Source organism: Atractosteus spatula, chromosome 9, assembly GCF_055471065.1.
Source record: "Atractosteus spatula isolate fAtrSpa1 chromosome 9, fAtrSpa1.hap1, whole genome shotgun sequence".
NCBI classification, from domain to species: domain Eukaryota; kingdom Metazoa; phylum Chordata; class Actinopteri; order Semionotiformes; family Lepisosteidae; genus Atractosteus; species Atractosteus spatula.
The window spans coordinates 12,808,393-12,823,953 of NC_142714.1; the positions used below are offsets into that span (position 1 = coordinate 12,808,393).

General features: G+C 40.1%; 1 protein-coding gene across 2 annotated transcripts; it reads right to left on the minus strand.

Moving 5' to 3' along the window:
• Positions 1-1,914: 1,914 nt before the first annotated feature.
• ivd (isovaleryl-CoA dehydrogenase) lies at positions 1,915-13,990 on the minus strand. Of its 2 annotated transcripts, none has more exons than XM_088925994.1 (12): positions 13,810-13,990; positions 11,374-11,463; positions 11,028-11,079; positions 10,337-10,506; positions 9,321-9,414; positions 8,580-8,716; positions 7,834-7,930; positions 6,348-6,441; positions 5,743-5,824; positions 5,151-5,255; positions 4,479-4,551; positions 1,915-3,664 (listed from the first exon to the last, which is right to left on the minus strand). In XM_088925994.1, exons 1-12 carry the CDS (start codon positions 13,933-13,935, stop codon positions 3,531-3,533), a joined length of 1,254 nt encoding a protein of 417 aa, XP_088782120.1. In that variant the 5' UTR covers positions 13,936-13,990; the 3' UTR covers positions 1,915-3,530. The 2 variants fall into 2 exon arrangements, with proteins under 2 accessions (XP_088782120.1, XP_088782119.1); XM_088925993.1 differs by lacking the exon at positions 13,810-13,990 and adding an exon at positions 12,116-12,868.
• Positions 13,991-15,561: the final 1,571 nt, after the last annotated feature.

Genomic DNA, 15,561 nt, shown 5'->3' on the forward strand with positions numbered 1-15,561 from the left:
TTCCATTTGAACATCTGAACTCGTTACTCTGCTTTTCCTCGGAACCCGCTGTCCTGTATGCATCTTCCTGCAAATTAGCTGGATGCAGGGAAACTAATGCATGCAACAAGCTGACTCAGGCACACACGTGAATACAAATGAAGAGAGTAACAGAAATTAAAAATAGTTTGCTGGCTGAGTAATTCCCTAGCGAGCACTGAAAATGCATGAAAAATGGAGAATGCAAGAGGAGAGCTGATGAATTTATTTGATCATCAGCAATTACAGACGTGAGTCATACAGTGTCACTGTGGGCTATGTTAAACAGCTTACAATCCCCAAAATCATTGCCTGCAAAGACTTGATTCCAGTTTTGCTGGAGCTGATCCGTTAGCTTATAACCATAAGTGGTAACTGGAAAGGGAGGGGTGCTCCCTCCAAATATTTCAACTTCATCATAGTTCAATAGTACTGAAAACAATATTGAAAATTAAGGAAAGGGTAGGACATCACATCTTGGGAAACCTGATGTTTTCATTGGTTTCTCCTCTGTTGTAAGTTATATCAGCCTAAAACACATTTAGAAAGGTAGTATTTGAAAATACAATTTAAATGACTACCCTCTTTCAACAACCACCACTAGGAATCTGAATGACAGAATTAAGGAATTTAGGAAAGTGAAAACTATCATATTTCCTACATTAAAACAGGAAAGATGTGAACAAAAACATTTTAGAAACCCAATTATTTTAAGATAACAAAAGGATACGTCAACACAACTCTGATCAAGCAGACAACCCACTTCTCATAACTATACTGTATGTTGACAATGAATAAAAAAAAACCTTCTCTGTATATAAATTGTTTTCAATACCCTGAAATACAGGGGAGAATTACTTAAAATGTTCTTAGGAAGAATTATCTTCCTTGTTGCTTTGATGAAGGAACATGCACACCACATGTAAGTGTATAAAAAACACTGAGTTACACAGGACAAAGGCACCCTGAACAATATAGGACCTGTGTAAAAGCAGGGTAGATTACATCACTCTCCTCAAGAAAAGAAAAGGCTCAGTTTAAGCTGTAAGTAAACAAACATTTCTTCTCACTGCTCAGGTTATGTAATCTGCTGGAAACAGGAAGACAGCCTGTACAGTAAAAGCTGTTGTTGCTGTCAGGGAGTGAAGGTGACCTGCAGGTAGAAACTTTTAGGTACGAAGATCAGTTTTTCTACTGTGAGCAAAACTGTCCTTTAGCATTTTCCCTTTGTGCACTCATCCACAGGAGAGGATGTAAAACAAGCCAGTTCCCCTACACACACTAGCTGTATTAAAAGGAATACTCCTGTCAATTCAGTGGGAACACATAACTAAAACTAACAACACCGTGATGCTCAACACCTGTCATATAAAAATAATTATCACAATAATAATGCCACCGTGCTGTTTTTTCACTGAGAATTTTTAACTTGAGAACCACTAACACTGTACAACAAGCTGAGGACGGAAGGGCCTGTTAGATTTTTTTTAAAGTTAGAATAGTCGGTTATTTTAGTTACAGTACATCCACCTTAGGATCGCTGTAATCGCACACAGGGTCACAGTGTAGGCAGGCTCTTCAGACAAGCCCACCCTTTGTGCCACATGTCCTGATACAAATCACCGCCAACATACTCACACTCAAACCCATGCTTCTAGTTAAACGTTTTTTAAAAACCTTTTTTCATAAACCTTTTTTTATAGTCATCAGAATAAATCAGAACACAAAAAATTACTGATCCAGTTCAAACCAGCTATGTTTTGAAAGATATCAGGGAATCAACTCCTACATTTGGCATAGTTTGATCAATACTCCTGTATTCTTTGTACAGGGTATATACTGTAGAGATGTCTTCTTAGCTCAGTTTATACAGTACTTTCACATCAACACACAGCCTTGCCTTCTGTTCTTTCATTTTTTATTATTCTGTTTCCAAATGTATTGAATAATGGCTGTATGAGGAGTCATGGAATTCAAATATACGTCACACAATTTTAAGAAAATCACAAATGAAGTATTTACAGTACCAGACTTTACAGACAGCAAAAAATCCAGGGTCTCCATCACTTTCCAATTAAGAAATGCAGTTCCATTTTTATATGGTAATGAATTCATTTCAGATACAAACACCTTAATACATTAACTAAGGGCTAAAACCACCATTGTACTGTATATATTTTTATTCTGCATTTTCTTCTAAACACCAAATATAATTTATATTTGTAATGGTGCCCGAAGAACAAAAAAAATGGTCACAAAAGTCATTCTGAAATATAAAAATGTAAATACTACAATGATGATATTCATTTAAATCATATTATTATTTTAAATTTATTTAGCTACAGAATAAAAATCTAGTAGAATTTAATACACCTACTGTAATACAGCTATGGAATTATACAATCATATGAAGGCCTGGATTCCCAAGGTGCTCAGTAATGTAGTGGTGCATTACGTAGGAGTTCTCGCACATAATTAAGGGATGATACATCTTTGTAATTTTGTTAACAGTAAAAAAATATTTCTTTAAAAAAAAACCCAAAGAGGTTCTTTTGCCCAATGTGTCCAATATTGGAGCTTGCAATTCCAACAAGTCAAACAACCAATAAAATATGAACTCTTTTATCGCCTGTCAGTTTATCAGGAGCACAGCTGAGAAGCAGGATTGTATTGAAAAAGGAAGAAATTGAAGTGTGGAAGGCTTATCCATTATCTATGAACAGTATCACAGACCACGTGTTGTCCCGCACGTGAATACACACCAAGGAGAGACTTTTGCTTATCAAATGTACATGAAGCTTGCAGGATCACAAGCACTGAATGTGAATTCTCAGTGTAGTGTGTTACTCATTGTTGGCGAATTCTCCCCCAAGGTAGTGAGATTTTGTGCATGTCATAAAGTAAAATGTTAACAAAGCCTTCCTATAATGCAAATAGATTGTGACGTATGTATGCCCTAGTTACAGTAGTCACAGCAGCGAGTGTGTGAGTGAATGTCACTGCAAGGCAGCTATTACAGTAAGTAGTAATTCTAAAATAGTTAAAGTTCAGAAAATTATATAATTTAATAATAGTTAAAGTATAACAGATTACAAATAGCAAACGTATTGTTTTGCTGCAGAACCTATTGTTAACATCTGAAAATCATTATTTAATCTCTTAATCCCATTTTCATTTTATATTCCATAATTTTGATTTAGACAATTCTGCTACGATATGGCCAGGAACGCACACTATATCAGCAACCCAGGGCCCCAGGGCGAACAAAATATCAGATTCTAGCACAAAACATTTTATTCCACTTTTGTGAAAATAGAGAGGGACATAACTACATCTGCATTTTGTTTTTCAAGAAGTGAAGACGCTGTACCCCTCATCCTCAAGGTCTGCGGTACTGGATGAAAAATGTGCAATTCTTCACAGTTCTGTTTCATCGTTAATCACTAAGGCCTCTTGCTGTGAGCGGCTGAGCAGCGTGCCGCGTCAGTCTTTGTGTTGTTAGCAGTTCTGGTTTACTTGTACATCGCATTGAAGGCCCTGCCAATGATGAGCCTGCGGACTTCACTTGTACCTGCGCCGATCTCATACAGCTTGGCGTCTCGTAGAAACCGGCCCATGGGGTAATCGTTGATGTAGCCATTTCCTCCTACAGATTTAGATCAGATAGCCAAAAAAACTATCAGTGTTATAGATATCATATTCAGCACACACATTAGTCCTCAGTCCTAAAGGCCAGCGCCTTCAATTTCCTTATTCAGTGATTCATTTCTAAAACACTGGGCAGATTCCATTATAAGTAGGTTTGACTACTAAAGCATTTACAGGATGACCTACTAGAAGGTTTTCCTCCAATTTATCAAACTGGTACATGTATGCTATAACTTTTAATTCCTGCAATTCATTGCTCTTCTTGAATGTGCTTTTTGAGATATATTATGAATCCCACTCCTTTGAGAATCACTCGATATACACTACATATCCAGTACATTTGTAAATGAAAGGCATGAAATGCTACCTGCAGTAGGAGAATAAGCAATTTGATGTAGAACTGACAGATGGAAACTGCTTAATAACATACAGAACACTTTCCTTTTGCATACCTTAATATTTGACTATGGTACAAAAAGCATCAGTCCCCAAATACATTTTGTGTAGAGGTCTGGAATTAGCATTCCACATTTAGTGATGTGCACTCTGTAGTTTTGAAAAGCGTCTGCCTAATTTAAACAAGCCTTTGTGGAGGCCCTGTCTGGTGTCCACAGTAATGCCAATAAACAAGCAAGGCCTTGTCAGTTTACCATAACAATATTGCCAGTCTAAGCTGTTAGTTCCACAAATTAGGGTCTTTCTCTTTCACTCCTATATAACACTGATAATATTTCACAGTGCACACAAAAACCCTTCAAGGTGGAATTTAGGGTATATAATGTGATTTCAGCATGTTTCTAACCATCACTTACCAAGGCACTGAATTCCATCTAGAGCCACCTGCGTGGCCGTTTCTGCAGCATGAAGTATCACTCCTGCGCAATCCTGCCAGAATCATTAAAACAGGGTCAACAATGTTGGGCTCCCTCCTTCATTTGTTTTAAAATTAGAATTGATTGTTGTTAACTCAGTTTTATTGCTATGCCCCAGCATGTGTGCCCACAGCACAAGAAGTGTGTGTCCAGGGGGGAACCTTTTAAAACATGAACGGTCAGAGACACCCAATTCTTACACACAATCCCAGCATGCCTGCAGCACGGGTTACCTCCAACAGAGCTGGTGTGAGTCTGACCACACTACAATCCTGAAAGCTTCTGCTATGTCATATGACCTACAGACGACACCCTGGCTATCACAAGCCAACCCAAATGTGACTGTGGTCCACCAGCTGTGCTTTGCCTTTTGGGAAATCCTGGACTGTTCGCTACCGTGCCAGAGCCACACGTCTAAATTCCAATCCAAACAAACTGAACTACCTGGCAGCTCTTCTCCTTCCTTACCTGTCTACAACGTTTTCCCTGGTCTGGATGTATTACTCTCGTTAATACATCAAATATATTCCACTTTGTGAGCGAAAAGGAGAGAGATGGGGGACAGAGGCCTGAAGGTTGTTTTGAAGCAGGGTACTGCTGAGTGACACTCACCTTGGCATTGAAGTGCCCCTTGTCGCAGGCTCGCGCAACATTGTAGACGTACTGCCGAGAGGAGCTCAGGCGGGTATACATGTCAGCCATCTTTCCCTGCAGAAGCTGGGAAGGAGAAAAAAGAAAATTTAGCATCCACCTTTCTTTTTAAGGACGTGTTCGGGCTGCTGTATGGTTACTACTACAATGAAAAAAGCGCACCTGAAGTATTACAATGCCCTTTTCATATTCCTAAGAGATTAAGAAAAACGTAAGAGTTTTAGCTGAAACTCACCCAGTCGTCATTCCAAACTGTATCATTTCAATCTGGTCTTTATCAGAGACCTACTGCAACTGAGCACTATGAGCTGTTTTCACACGGAGAGGTGCCCCTTCTTATCAACAGGTAGCATACATCTCTGACATTCAATTTTCTTTTCAGTATCAAAAGGTGAATTTCACATAGTGTGCAACAGAAACTGGTGAGAAAAAGACTTCCACTTAAATGTACTACCCTTTTGGGTAATTTTCTTAACATTTTTGTAAATAACTGCTCTAAAGCTTTTGCAAGTGAACCCCATAAGGAGTAAGGCATTCCTGTGATTTTGTGTACCTGGAAGTGTCCAATTTTCTGTCCGAAAGCCTCTCTGACATGCATGTAGGGAATGGAATGATCCAGTACAGCTTGCATGATCCTGGAAAACACGAGAGACCTTCCTGTTCACTGAGCATTTAATTCAGTGAGGAAGCCAGCTGAGAACTATATAATTTACAATACTCAAGGACTGGCATAGCCTACCGATTCTTGAAGCAATTCATTTTTACACTGGAATGGCTATTCACAAAACATATCTAGAATACATTGAGGAAGCTTCTGTGTGCTAGATGTACTGAACTGAAAATCTTTAAACAAAAAAAAAACAGACAGGGGAATGAAATATCTCTTGATTTCATTAACTCATATTTACAAAAGGGGAATGTTAATTCCTTTCAATAAAATTGCCGCCATCCATCAAACAAAGCAAGAGGTTTGTGCAAACAGAGGCTTAAAGAAGGAAATGTATTCAAATGCATTCAGGTCCAAAGCGTCATCACCATTGTCATCAACAAAGACAAAACGTTAAAAACACATCATATGACACTTTTAATCAGAACTAAGGATCACAGTTAAATATCCTCCAGCATTTGAGATGAGCAAAGCTCAGGTCGTGAGATTACCCTAAAGGCCCCCCAGCCAGCACCAGTCTCTCCAGATCCAGTCCACTCATCAGCACGTACACACCTTTGTTCACATGTCCCAGGACGTTCTTCTCTAAAACAAACAATTTCAAAGTCAGCTTCAGCACACAAGACTGAATTCCAGAGAGAGCAGAGCTGAGGAAACATCACTGAACTGCCTTTGTCCGCTCATACCAGCCTGAAGACCCAGAGGCCAGCAGTAAGAGAGGGCAACTCCACCTCAACTTTTACTCAAGATACTTAGCAGGAAAAAAAGATAACAGACAACATAAATCAACAGACATTTGACTGTTGAGAGACTTTAGATTCTGTCTCTCCAGGATTTTAAACATCTTCTACACGCAGAGATGTGGATTAGCAGAGCATATTTTCAGCATATTTTTGGAACCGAAATGAAACGCGAAAGTATCTAATACCGCAGGTTTGCACTGCCAGGGGTCAGAAGAGTAGTGTGCCCTGAAAGATAAAAACTTCAGCACGACTACAAAGCCATTAGGAAAACTGGAAGAGACAGATAAAGAAAGACAGATAGGCAGTACGGGACCCTAGGAAACCAGCTCCCCAGCATATCTAGAAACTACAAAAAGAAATACATTGCTTTTGACATGCACAGCCTTTCAAGCCTGCATTGCAGAAGCTTACCAGCACTCTAGAACAAAAGAACAAAGGAAAGGTTATAAACGAGAGGACTCCATTCAGTGTATCTGGCCAGTTACGCCAAAAGAACACTTTTGATCATGAGAGAAATATACTGTACTGAAATATCCAGCTGCTCTACTCATTCCAGATGTTTACAAGGAGAGTAATTTGTTTAGCATGTGAATGATGCATTTACAATGCATCCTCATTAGCATGGAATCCAGGGCCCTCTTCAGCCAGAGGCAGTACAAACATTCTGGGTCAAGAGGTGCCAGGGTGACCTTAGGGCAGGCAGACTACACGTCTGACAGCTCTGTGACAGGGTACTTCATGGGTTAAGAATAACAGGCCATTCATTATACCCTCAAAGAAAACTGGAAAGTGGCAATTTGAATTTGAAGCAAAAATCACATACCCCTACCCTTTGAGTGCACAAAGGAGACCTTAAAAGTCAATAAATTCACATGGTTCTGCCTAAAAATTAGAAACTGTGCTGGAAATCTTCTGTTCAGCTCAGCAATCTGAACTAATGAGGAGGCATTTAGGCATTTTTAAATTTATTTAATAAACGGAGACATGATGCTCATCATATACTGTGCCAGTTATCACAGTTAAACATTCCAGACTGATTTCAAGACTTCTTAAACATGATATCCCCATACATTTACACAAACCAAGACCAGGAACATGCTATGCATGCTCTACACCATAATAAAGTAAGATATTGGACAAATATTAAGTAATCATTCCTACATCTACATTGTATAAGTACAAATAAACAGCAGAGATTGGTTTGAGAAGAGAAACAATAATCTGTGATCCTCACCAGGCACTTTGCAGTCCTCAAAGATGAGCTCACAGGTGCTGGAGCCCCTCATTCCAAGCTTGTCCAATTTCTGTGCTGTACTGAACCCTGGCATTTCCTATGGAAAAATACAAGGCAAATGGAAATCAGATTCATAGAAGAGTGGGTCACTGAACGGCTGACCTAAACGTTATGTCACATACAGATTAGAATAACTCTTACATGGCAAAAAGGAGATTACAAGGGGCTTTGATACAAGTATTCAAAATTCTAAATAATAATAACATAACAATGAATAAATATAATAATGTGTTTCTGGGTCATCAAGGTTTGACAAGGGCCTGGAAATACAATTGGATACGAAGTCACAGTTCTTTTTAGATAGATACTGTATTGTCCACTGCTGTGGTAATTTGTCTTTAGGACTGTAAACAGGAAGCCATTCTTAACAAAAAAGGGTGTAGCCCAAAGAAGCAAGATGGACTAGATTGCCTTCTTGTAGAATGTAAACAACATCTATATATTCAGGGCTTATCATCTTAGCTTCTTGTCTAAAGATCACCAGGAACTAGTAGATTTCTGATAAACAGAGTCATAGTGCTGAGGGATCTTTCTGAACTCAAAGTAACATGATTACATACAGTACAGTAAGTATGGTCTGTGCTACAAATGGGGAAATTTTCTCCTCTAGAATACCACAAATGACCTGTTTCTGCAAGAACAGCAATATATGGGTAGACCGCATTTCACAGATCAAATCCACCAACCTTCTCCACAATGAAGGCTGTGATTCCACGAGCGACAGGCTGGGCCTTTGGTTCTGTCTTAGCATAAACTATAAGCACGTCTGCCTCTGGTCCATTCGTAATCCAGAATTTATTGCCATTCAGCACGTAGTAATCTCCTAGACAGAACAGACACAACTACCAAGTCAAACCAAATGCACAGTTAAAGCACTCTTTATTTACGGTCTAAACAACTGAAAGGGTAGTTTTTTTGCATTACAATATCGCCTGCTTCCCAGACCTTTTTTTTTGTTCTCATCAACAATGTACTGTAACAGAAGGAAAATGCCGTTACAATTAAAACAAACCCTGAAAACAATGCAAATCCCACAAACAACAGAAGTGACCTATTCAACCACATACAGTACAAGTTAACCAGACCAGTTTCTCTTAGTCCTTCACAGCACCCAGTGACTGTTCCATAATCATCACCGCCTTTACCTCCCAGTTTATGTCTTTCAGTTATAGATAAACTTTCTTATTTTAACTGATACTTCTGTACAAAGCAGATTACACTTGCCTTGCTCAAGGGTATAAGAGCAGTGCTTCAACTGGGATTTCGACCCATAACCCCCTATGCAATGAATCTAGCATTCTGGAAACAGCAAGGAGGAAGAACAGTTCCAAACAAGGGGGAAAAAAAGAAACTCAAGCAGCTGAGGGAAATACTGGCAAATAATGTGATTTTTTTTTTTTCGACTGTCCTTGTGCTCCTCCGCCCACCTTTCTTTTCTGCCTTTAGCTTCATGGACACGACATCAGAACCAGCGCCGGGCTCACTCATGGCCAGGGCTCCGATATGTTCCCCAGTCAGAAGCTGGAGGGAATACAACATCGGCAAACGTACACTGTATCATAAATGTACTCACTCCAAGATCCTGAGTATCCCCTTTATCGCAATAAACTCAAGTGGGTGTCAAAACAAGAATACAGGAACCAGTAACCTGACATGTGGGCATCATTCTGGAAGGGAATTTTCTGGTCTTAACGTATTGTTGCTGATCAGATTCCGGTACACTCACACTGTTCATTGAAAATGTCTTTTGGCACATGCAGTGCACCCAAGATGGATTTCATAAACCTCTGGAACTGCATTTTTCTTCTAACAGGGGAGAATGTTTAACAAAACAATTTCCTAAATCTCATCCACTGGTTCAAAACGGCCATAACACTCATGCGGTTAAACAATTCACATGTATATTTGTGATCACGAGATTAATGTGACTGATATGTACAATATAATAATATATTGTATAATTTCAGATTTCCACATTGTACATATATAATATATGGAAATATTTTTTCATTATATTTAGGAAAAAAAGACACACATACTTTGTGTTCAACTCAGTGATTTCAAGTGACCAGAAGGACTGGGGCCATCATAAGTTTTGGGGCCAGTTCCAGAGGCGACCATGGTTCACAGATAAGGGGGTATTTTGGGGGACTTCCGCAAGGCTTGTGCTTTCATTCCCCATACTTGAACCTTTCCATCGATTTAGGAAAGTTTATCTTAAAACACTCCGGGCTCATCTTTTCACTTTCAAGCAAATTGTAAAGGACAGTAAGAGTAATGTCAAAGAAACATGCATTGAACACTGTACTGTGTATGACTTCAGTCAGAACTGCGTCTGAACAGGAAAGCCAGTTATCATCCATACCTGTTGCTACTGAAAGGACCTTCAAGCAAGCCCTGTTGTCTGAATTGATTCCCATTTTCCCATCAGTTTCCAACTCACCTTGGGCAGGTATTTCTCCTTCTGGGCCTGGTTGCCATTGCGGACTAGCTGGTTGACACAGAGGTTAGAATGAGCCCCATAGCTGAGTCCCACTGCTGCAGACGCACGCGAGATCTCCTCCATCACAATCACGTGATCGAGGTAGCCCAATCCCGAGCCACCAAGCTCCACTAGGACAGATGTGCAGAAAGGAAAGGGTTAAACTTCTTTCAAGTCCAGCACAGAACAACTCGTAAAAAACTCCAAAAACAAAAAAAAAACAAGTGAAACAAATTTTAAGTATCAGGCAATGGACAAACGTCATTTTAAAAACAACTGCCTTTCTAAGAGCCCAGGGACCGTTTCTGCCAGAACATCATTCCAGTTTATTTTTTTTTTCTCCACACAAAGATCCACCCACATATTAATAAGAAACTGCATTTTCAGAATGCTGCATCGCAAGGTAGCTTGGATTTATGTGTTCATTTAATTAGTCCAAGGTTTGCCTAGATATGTAAATGAACAATAGCTCAGACCTTCTATGACTACAGTTCAAATTTTAAAAAGCAGCAGTTTTGAATACCATCAATCAGATTGCTTTGGGTTTCGGGAAAAAAAAATTCAGTTCAGCCAAGTCCAGAATATGTCATGGTCTTGACAACAAAGCTGATTCTTTCTGCATCTGTAGGAGTGTCAGACAGCGGGAACTCACGAGGTGCAGTTATCCCCAGAACTCCGAGGTCCCCAAGTTTTTTCCAGAACTCCTGGAAATGACAGGAAGAAGTGTCCAAATTGTAACACACAAAGCAAATGTAATCAATTGTACCCATTGAAGGAACACGGAACTTGCCTGTATACATTTACCAAAAATACAATAAGTAGCGTGGTAGATAAAGGGCACATTACCCACCAGTCAATAAACCATTTACAAAAATCAATTAATCCTAACTGAAGCTCACAAGAACAGAAGTGAATTATTTTGATAGTGCCAGGTAGCTTGTAAACAATGCATTTCAAGACTGAATTAAGTCTGACAGCTTTAATTTAATCAAACTCACCCTCATCTCTTTAAACTCGTTGTTCTTATCAATCTCCTGAGCTTTGAGGGCCAGGTGTTCCTGACAGAACCTCTGGAGGGTCTGTCTGAGCTGGAAGAAAAAGAACACAGCGAGTGTTTCAGTGCTCAGATGAATCCTTGAGACACACTTTCGCCTTTACAAGACCTACAGTGTTACGTTTGTACAGTATTTAATCAATGCACATTGCCTCTCTCGTGAAGAGTAAGAAACAGAAGTAAACAAATCCACTATGGCTTCTGACTTCAACTCCCATTTTATTTAAAGGGGAACTACAGTCCCAATTTCTCAGACCGGCTATTACGTCTCAGTAACAAAATAAATTAATTGACGTTATCGGAAAGTTTTACAAATTCCAAATCAAGCACGAAATCTGGAACTTCGTGAAAGTACTGTATAGTCATCATGTTGTCGAGAGTTAGCACGAATTATGACGTGATTCAGCCCTTCCTGCTCACTAGTCACCGTAATGACTAAAGTACAATCGAGTAAGTACAGGTTGTGCAGCAGGATTTCACTGCAGAAATGTTCCAACGTGATCTGCGTGCAGAGTTAACAAGTACTATTTGTCTGTAAAACTGTCTCGAAGTCGAGAGAAATACTTCTGTTGGATTAAAAGAGATATATTCACAAGCCTGCTTGTATACAATATAATAGGGCCACTTGACGTTACTGGAAGTTTTGTTGCCTCATTCTCAATAGCAGATCATGGCGATGCACTTACCTGGAAATTTTGTTTATTTTGTGATATGAATTGGAGATTTTCGATGATAATGTGTACATTTTACTTTCATAGTGGTTTGAAATGCACTCATCCGCACTGATTCGTTCTATCCCCAAATTATAAAAATAGCATTCCCTTTTAAATATTAAGGAGTTACAAAAGCTAAGAATTTAACCCCTTTACAGAAACCAAAAGCTCTATACCCTGGACACCTGTTTTCAAAATAGTAATGTTACCTACAGTATGTCTGACTGGAACTGTAGAAATGAGGTACCACAGTAAACTAGTGGATTGGGGCACAGATAGAAATAAATTTAAAAAGTAACACAATTACTTATTATGTATACGCATTACGTTCATTATCACGTTTACTTATATAAATGTACATTATCAGCAATTTGCATTTTCTGCAAATTGCAATAAACTATGAATAGGTTACAACAAGTAAACCATTGCCTAATCACGCAAGTACTGTTAAAACACAGGCAGTGAGAAGTTGCAGTAACTGTGATTCAGCTTTCCTCGAGAGAAGGAAAAAATGTGCTGACTTAATTCTTCACAGGAACCGCTAGCAAGTGCTTTATTCCCGAGAGAACCAACTTCCAGCCTGCGGTCATCATTACATCTGTAGAACATTTCTGAAGACACCAGTAAATTGAAACACCCTTTAATCTCAAATCCCAGGCTAGCATCATCGCCGATTCAATCACATCGCTGACAGCCGAGGGTCACATTCAAGGTCCTGGTGTTCCAGTGAACTGAACACACGGCACTAAAGGCATCAGAGACTCCGTCCAATCAAAGAGCGCAAATCGAACCCGCCCCCTTTCACGTGACACCTACATTAACCCCTGATGGTGCTGTTGCACAATCTCACAATAATTGGTGTACTTACTTTCTCATGGTGCACTTGGTTTTCAGAGAGGGCAGACCCGTTCTGTGTACCTTTTTCGTTACATATGCGTTAGCATAGAAAGCAGGGTTTTTTATTTATAGGAAGAAGTACTATGAAGCTGCCACAACATACGAAAAGCTTATATAAAATGTTTACACAAACAACTACAGTTCAGCCATAACTAAACACAACAGCAAACTTTTCACCTATGCGTACCACATAGTGCAGTACACTGATATATATAATTATAGTTCAGAACTGTATTATAGTTGAACAGTATAGCTCAACTAAATCGGTTCATTATGAACCAATTCTTATTTAAGGAATGTAACAACACAACAAGGGAGGGGTTTGTATATTTGCACGGTTCTCCTATTATTATTTTACACAATACCCTGAAAAGAAGGGGAGTTTGCAATCGTGCAAAACTCGTGGGCCCGGAGAATCTCCTGTTTTAACACTCGTACACAAAACAGTGCTTACAGATGATTTGCCATTGCTTGTTTCATTAACCTTGCAACAACGCTGTATGCATCGCCAGAGGATCGTGCTGGTTTCGACTGTGTATCTGCATGAATACTGCTGACCGCTTTCATCGCTTCTGAGTTATAGTGCATAACTTTTGTTTTGACACGAGAAAGATCTGCCTCCTCTCCGCAAACCTAATTTAAAGGTTCAAAACAGCCTTTTCCTCCCAGACGGCTCAAGAAGCCCCTCTTCTCTGTGCCGCTGCAGACACTCTTGTGAGCGGTCGTTGGTATTTGCTGGTCATGGCGGTTTTTCGGTTTGCTCTTTTTACCTGGATCTGCTCATCTGTCAGCCCATTTACAATATCATCTATAGGAATTGCCGAGCCAGCGCAGCCGCGTCTCCACACAGCAGCACTCCTGTAACCGGCCAGCAATGCTCTCCGAGCCGCCAACATTGTCAAGCTGGAGCCGGTGTACCGAAGAGTCTTCCCCAGTGTTGCGAATGACGTTCGCGCATGCACAGATCCGCCTACAGCGATGCGGAGCCTGCGCAGTTGCTGAACAACGCTCCTGCGACTGAACAGCGAGAGCTCATCACTCACCTAGGTCTAGGTCTATGCGAGCTGTGACAATGATTCAACCCGAGCTACGTCCTGTCATAACATAGTTATTGTTCACTTTTCTTTATTTGTAAATCCTCTAAGTTTTAAAAAATGCAAAGATGATAATCGAATTAACAAAATAACGGTGTTAATGTAATATTGGCAATGATGTTAAAAAAATTATCATGCATTTGTAAATGTGCACTTTGTCTTGGTCTTATTTCAAAAGACGATTTCATTTGAAAACCGCTGTTGATAGATAGTATTGATAGATAGTTATATATAAGCATGCTGATACTACTGTTATTATTGATATGAATAATAAGAATTCTGTTACTAATAATAAATTGGTGAATAGTTTAGTTTTCCCCATTGTACCAATCCAAGTACCAATCACTGATAAGGTTGTATGCATTATTTATTATTCTGTGGTTTATATTAACAATGCAGGCAGCATGCTACTCAACACACACACACAGAGCATACCACTTCAACCCCACAGCACCACTTCTGGAGCAAATACAAATTGGATTATGTTCTGTTTATACAGATAATACATACTCACTAGGGCTGCCTCAATTTCTTTACTGGGTGATGCCAAAATATTAATCTGGAATACTTTATATTTCCATGCATGTACATTAAAAGATTGCATTATTGCAAAAGATGTGTGTAAGAGGCTGAATATGCTTATACGGGTAATTTGTGCATTCAAGGGGGTTGCTCTTTTTTTAATTGGAGTGATACCAGCCTTTTCAACCGAAATATGTTGGATCACCTGCCCTACTGACAATCTGATCATAAAATGATTGAAGTATAGTGGGCACAAGCTTAAGGATGTTCTTGGTGCTTGAGAAGGGCCTTGTGAAACCCTGGCTCTGAATGAGGAACGTGAGGCATCCAGCATGTTCAGGACATAGAATCCGGCCCATGTGGAAAGCAAGGCTGGTGTCATCATGGTGCAGTATCTTTTAATTGTGTGCCATCGAGGAGAGCCCAGGAAGTGCACTGGGCTCCTCTGGAATGAATCGAAAGGTGGAGGTGGCAAAGGTCGCCACAGTCTCTTATGCCAGATGGATGTGAACGGTGAGCCAGTGGAAAACGACATGGATTCAGAGTGAGCTCTGGCTGAGGTGTCTTGCCACCGGAGTCCCAGGAACGGGACAGAGGCATGTCGGATGTCCGGGCCTTGCACAGGAACTGGACAAGCAGAAGAGGGGGCTTTTCCAGGTCTGTCCCGACTGTCACAGGGTTGGAAAGTCAGAACAGATCACCTGCCGTTTCGGGCAAGAAGACCAGGCTGGGCCTCAGGGAAGCCTGTGGTAAAGTTTGTGCCAAAGCTAGAGATGCCTCTCTGACCTTCACAGCCTGAGGCTTGCCTGCTCTGTGGGCAGTCAGGAGGGCCACAAACACCATCTTCAAGGTAAAAAACTGCAACAGCATGTTGCTGGGAGTGGGACCTTGTAACTGCCAGTTGGA

Excerpts from the sequence above, each read along its gene's own strand:
- ivd (XM_088925994.1), bottom strand. The coding sequence starts at position 13,935 with ATGTTGGCGGCTCGGAGAGCATTGCTGGCCGGTTACAGGAGTGCTGCT. Across the intron at positions 8,717-9,320 it reads GCTAAAGGCAGAAAAGAAAG|GAGATTACTACGTGCTGAAT; the intron begins GTGGGCGGAGGA and ends TGTTCTGTCTAG. Across the intron at positions 7,931-8,579 it reads CAGCCTTCATTGTGGAGAAG|GAAATGCCAGGGTTCAGTAC; the intron begins GTTGGTGGATTT and ends ATTTTTCCATAG.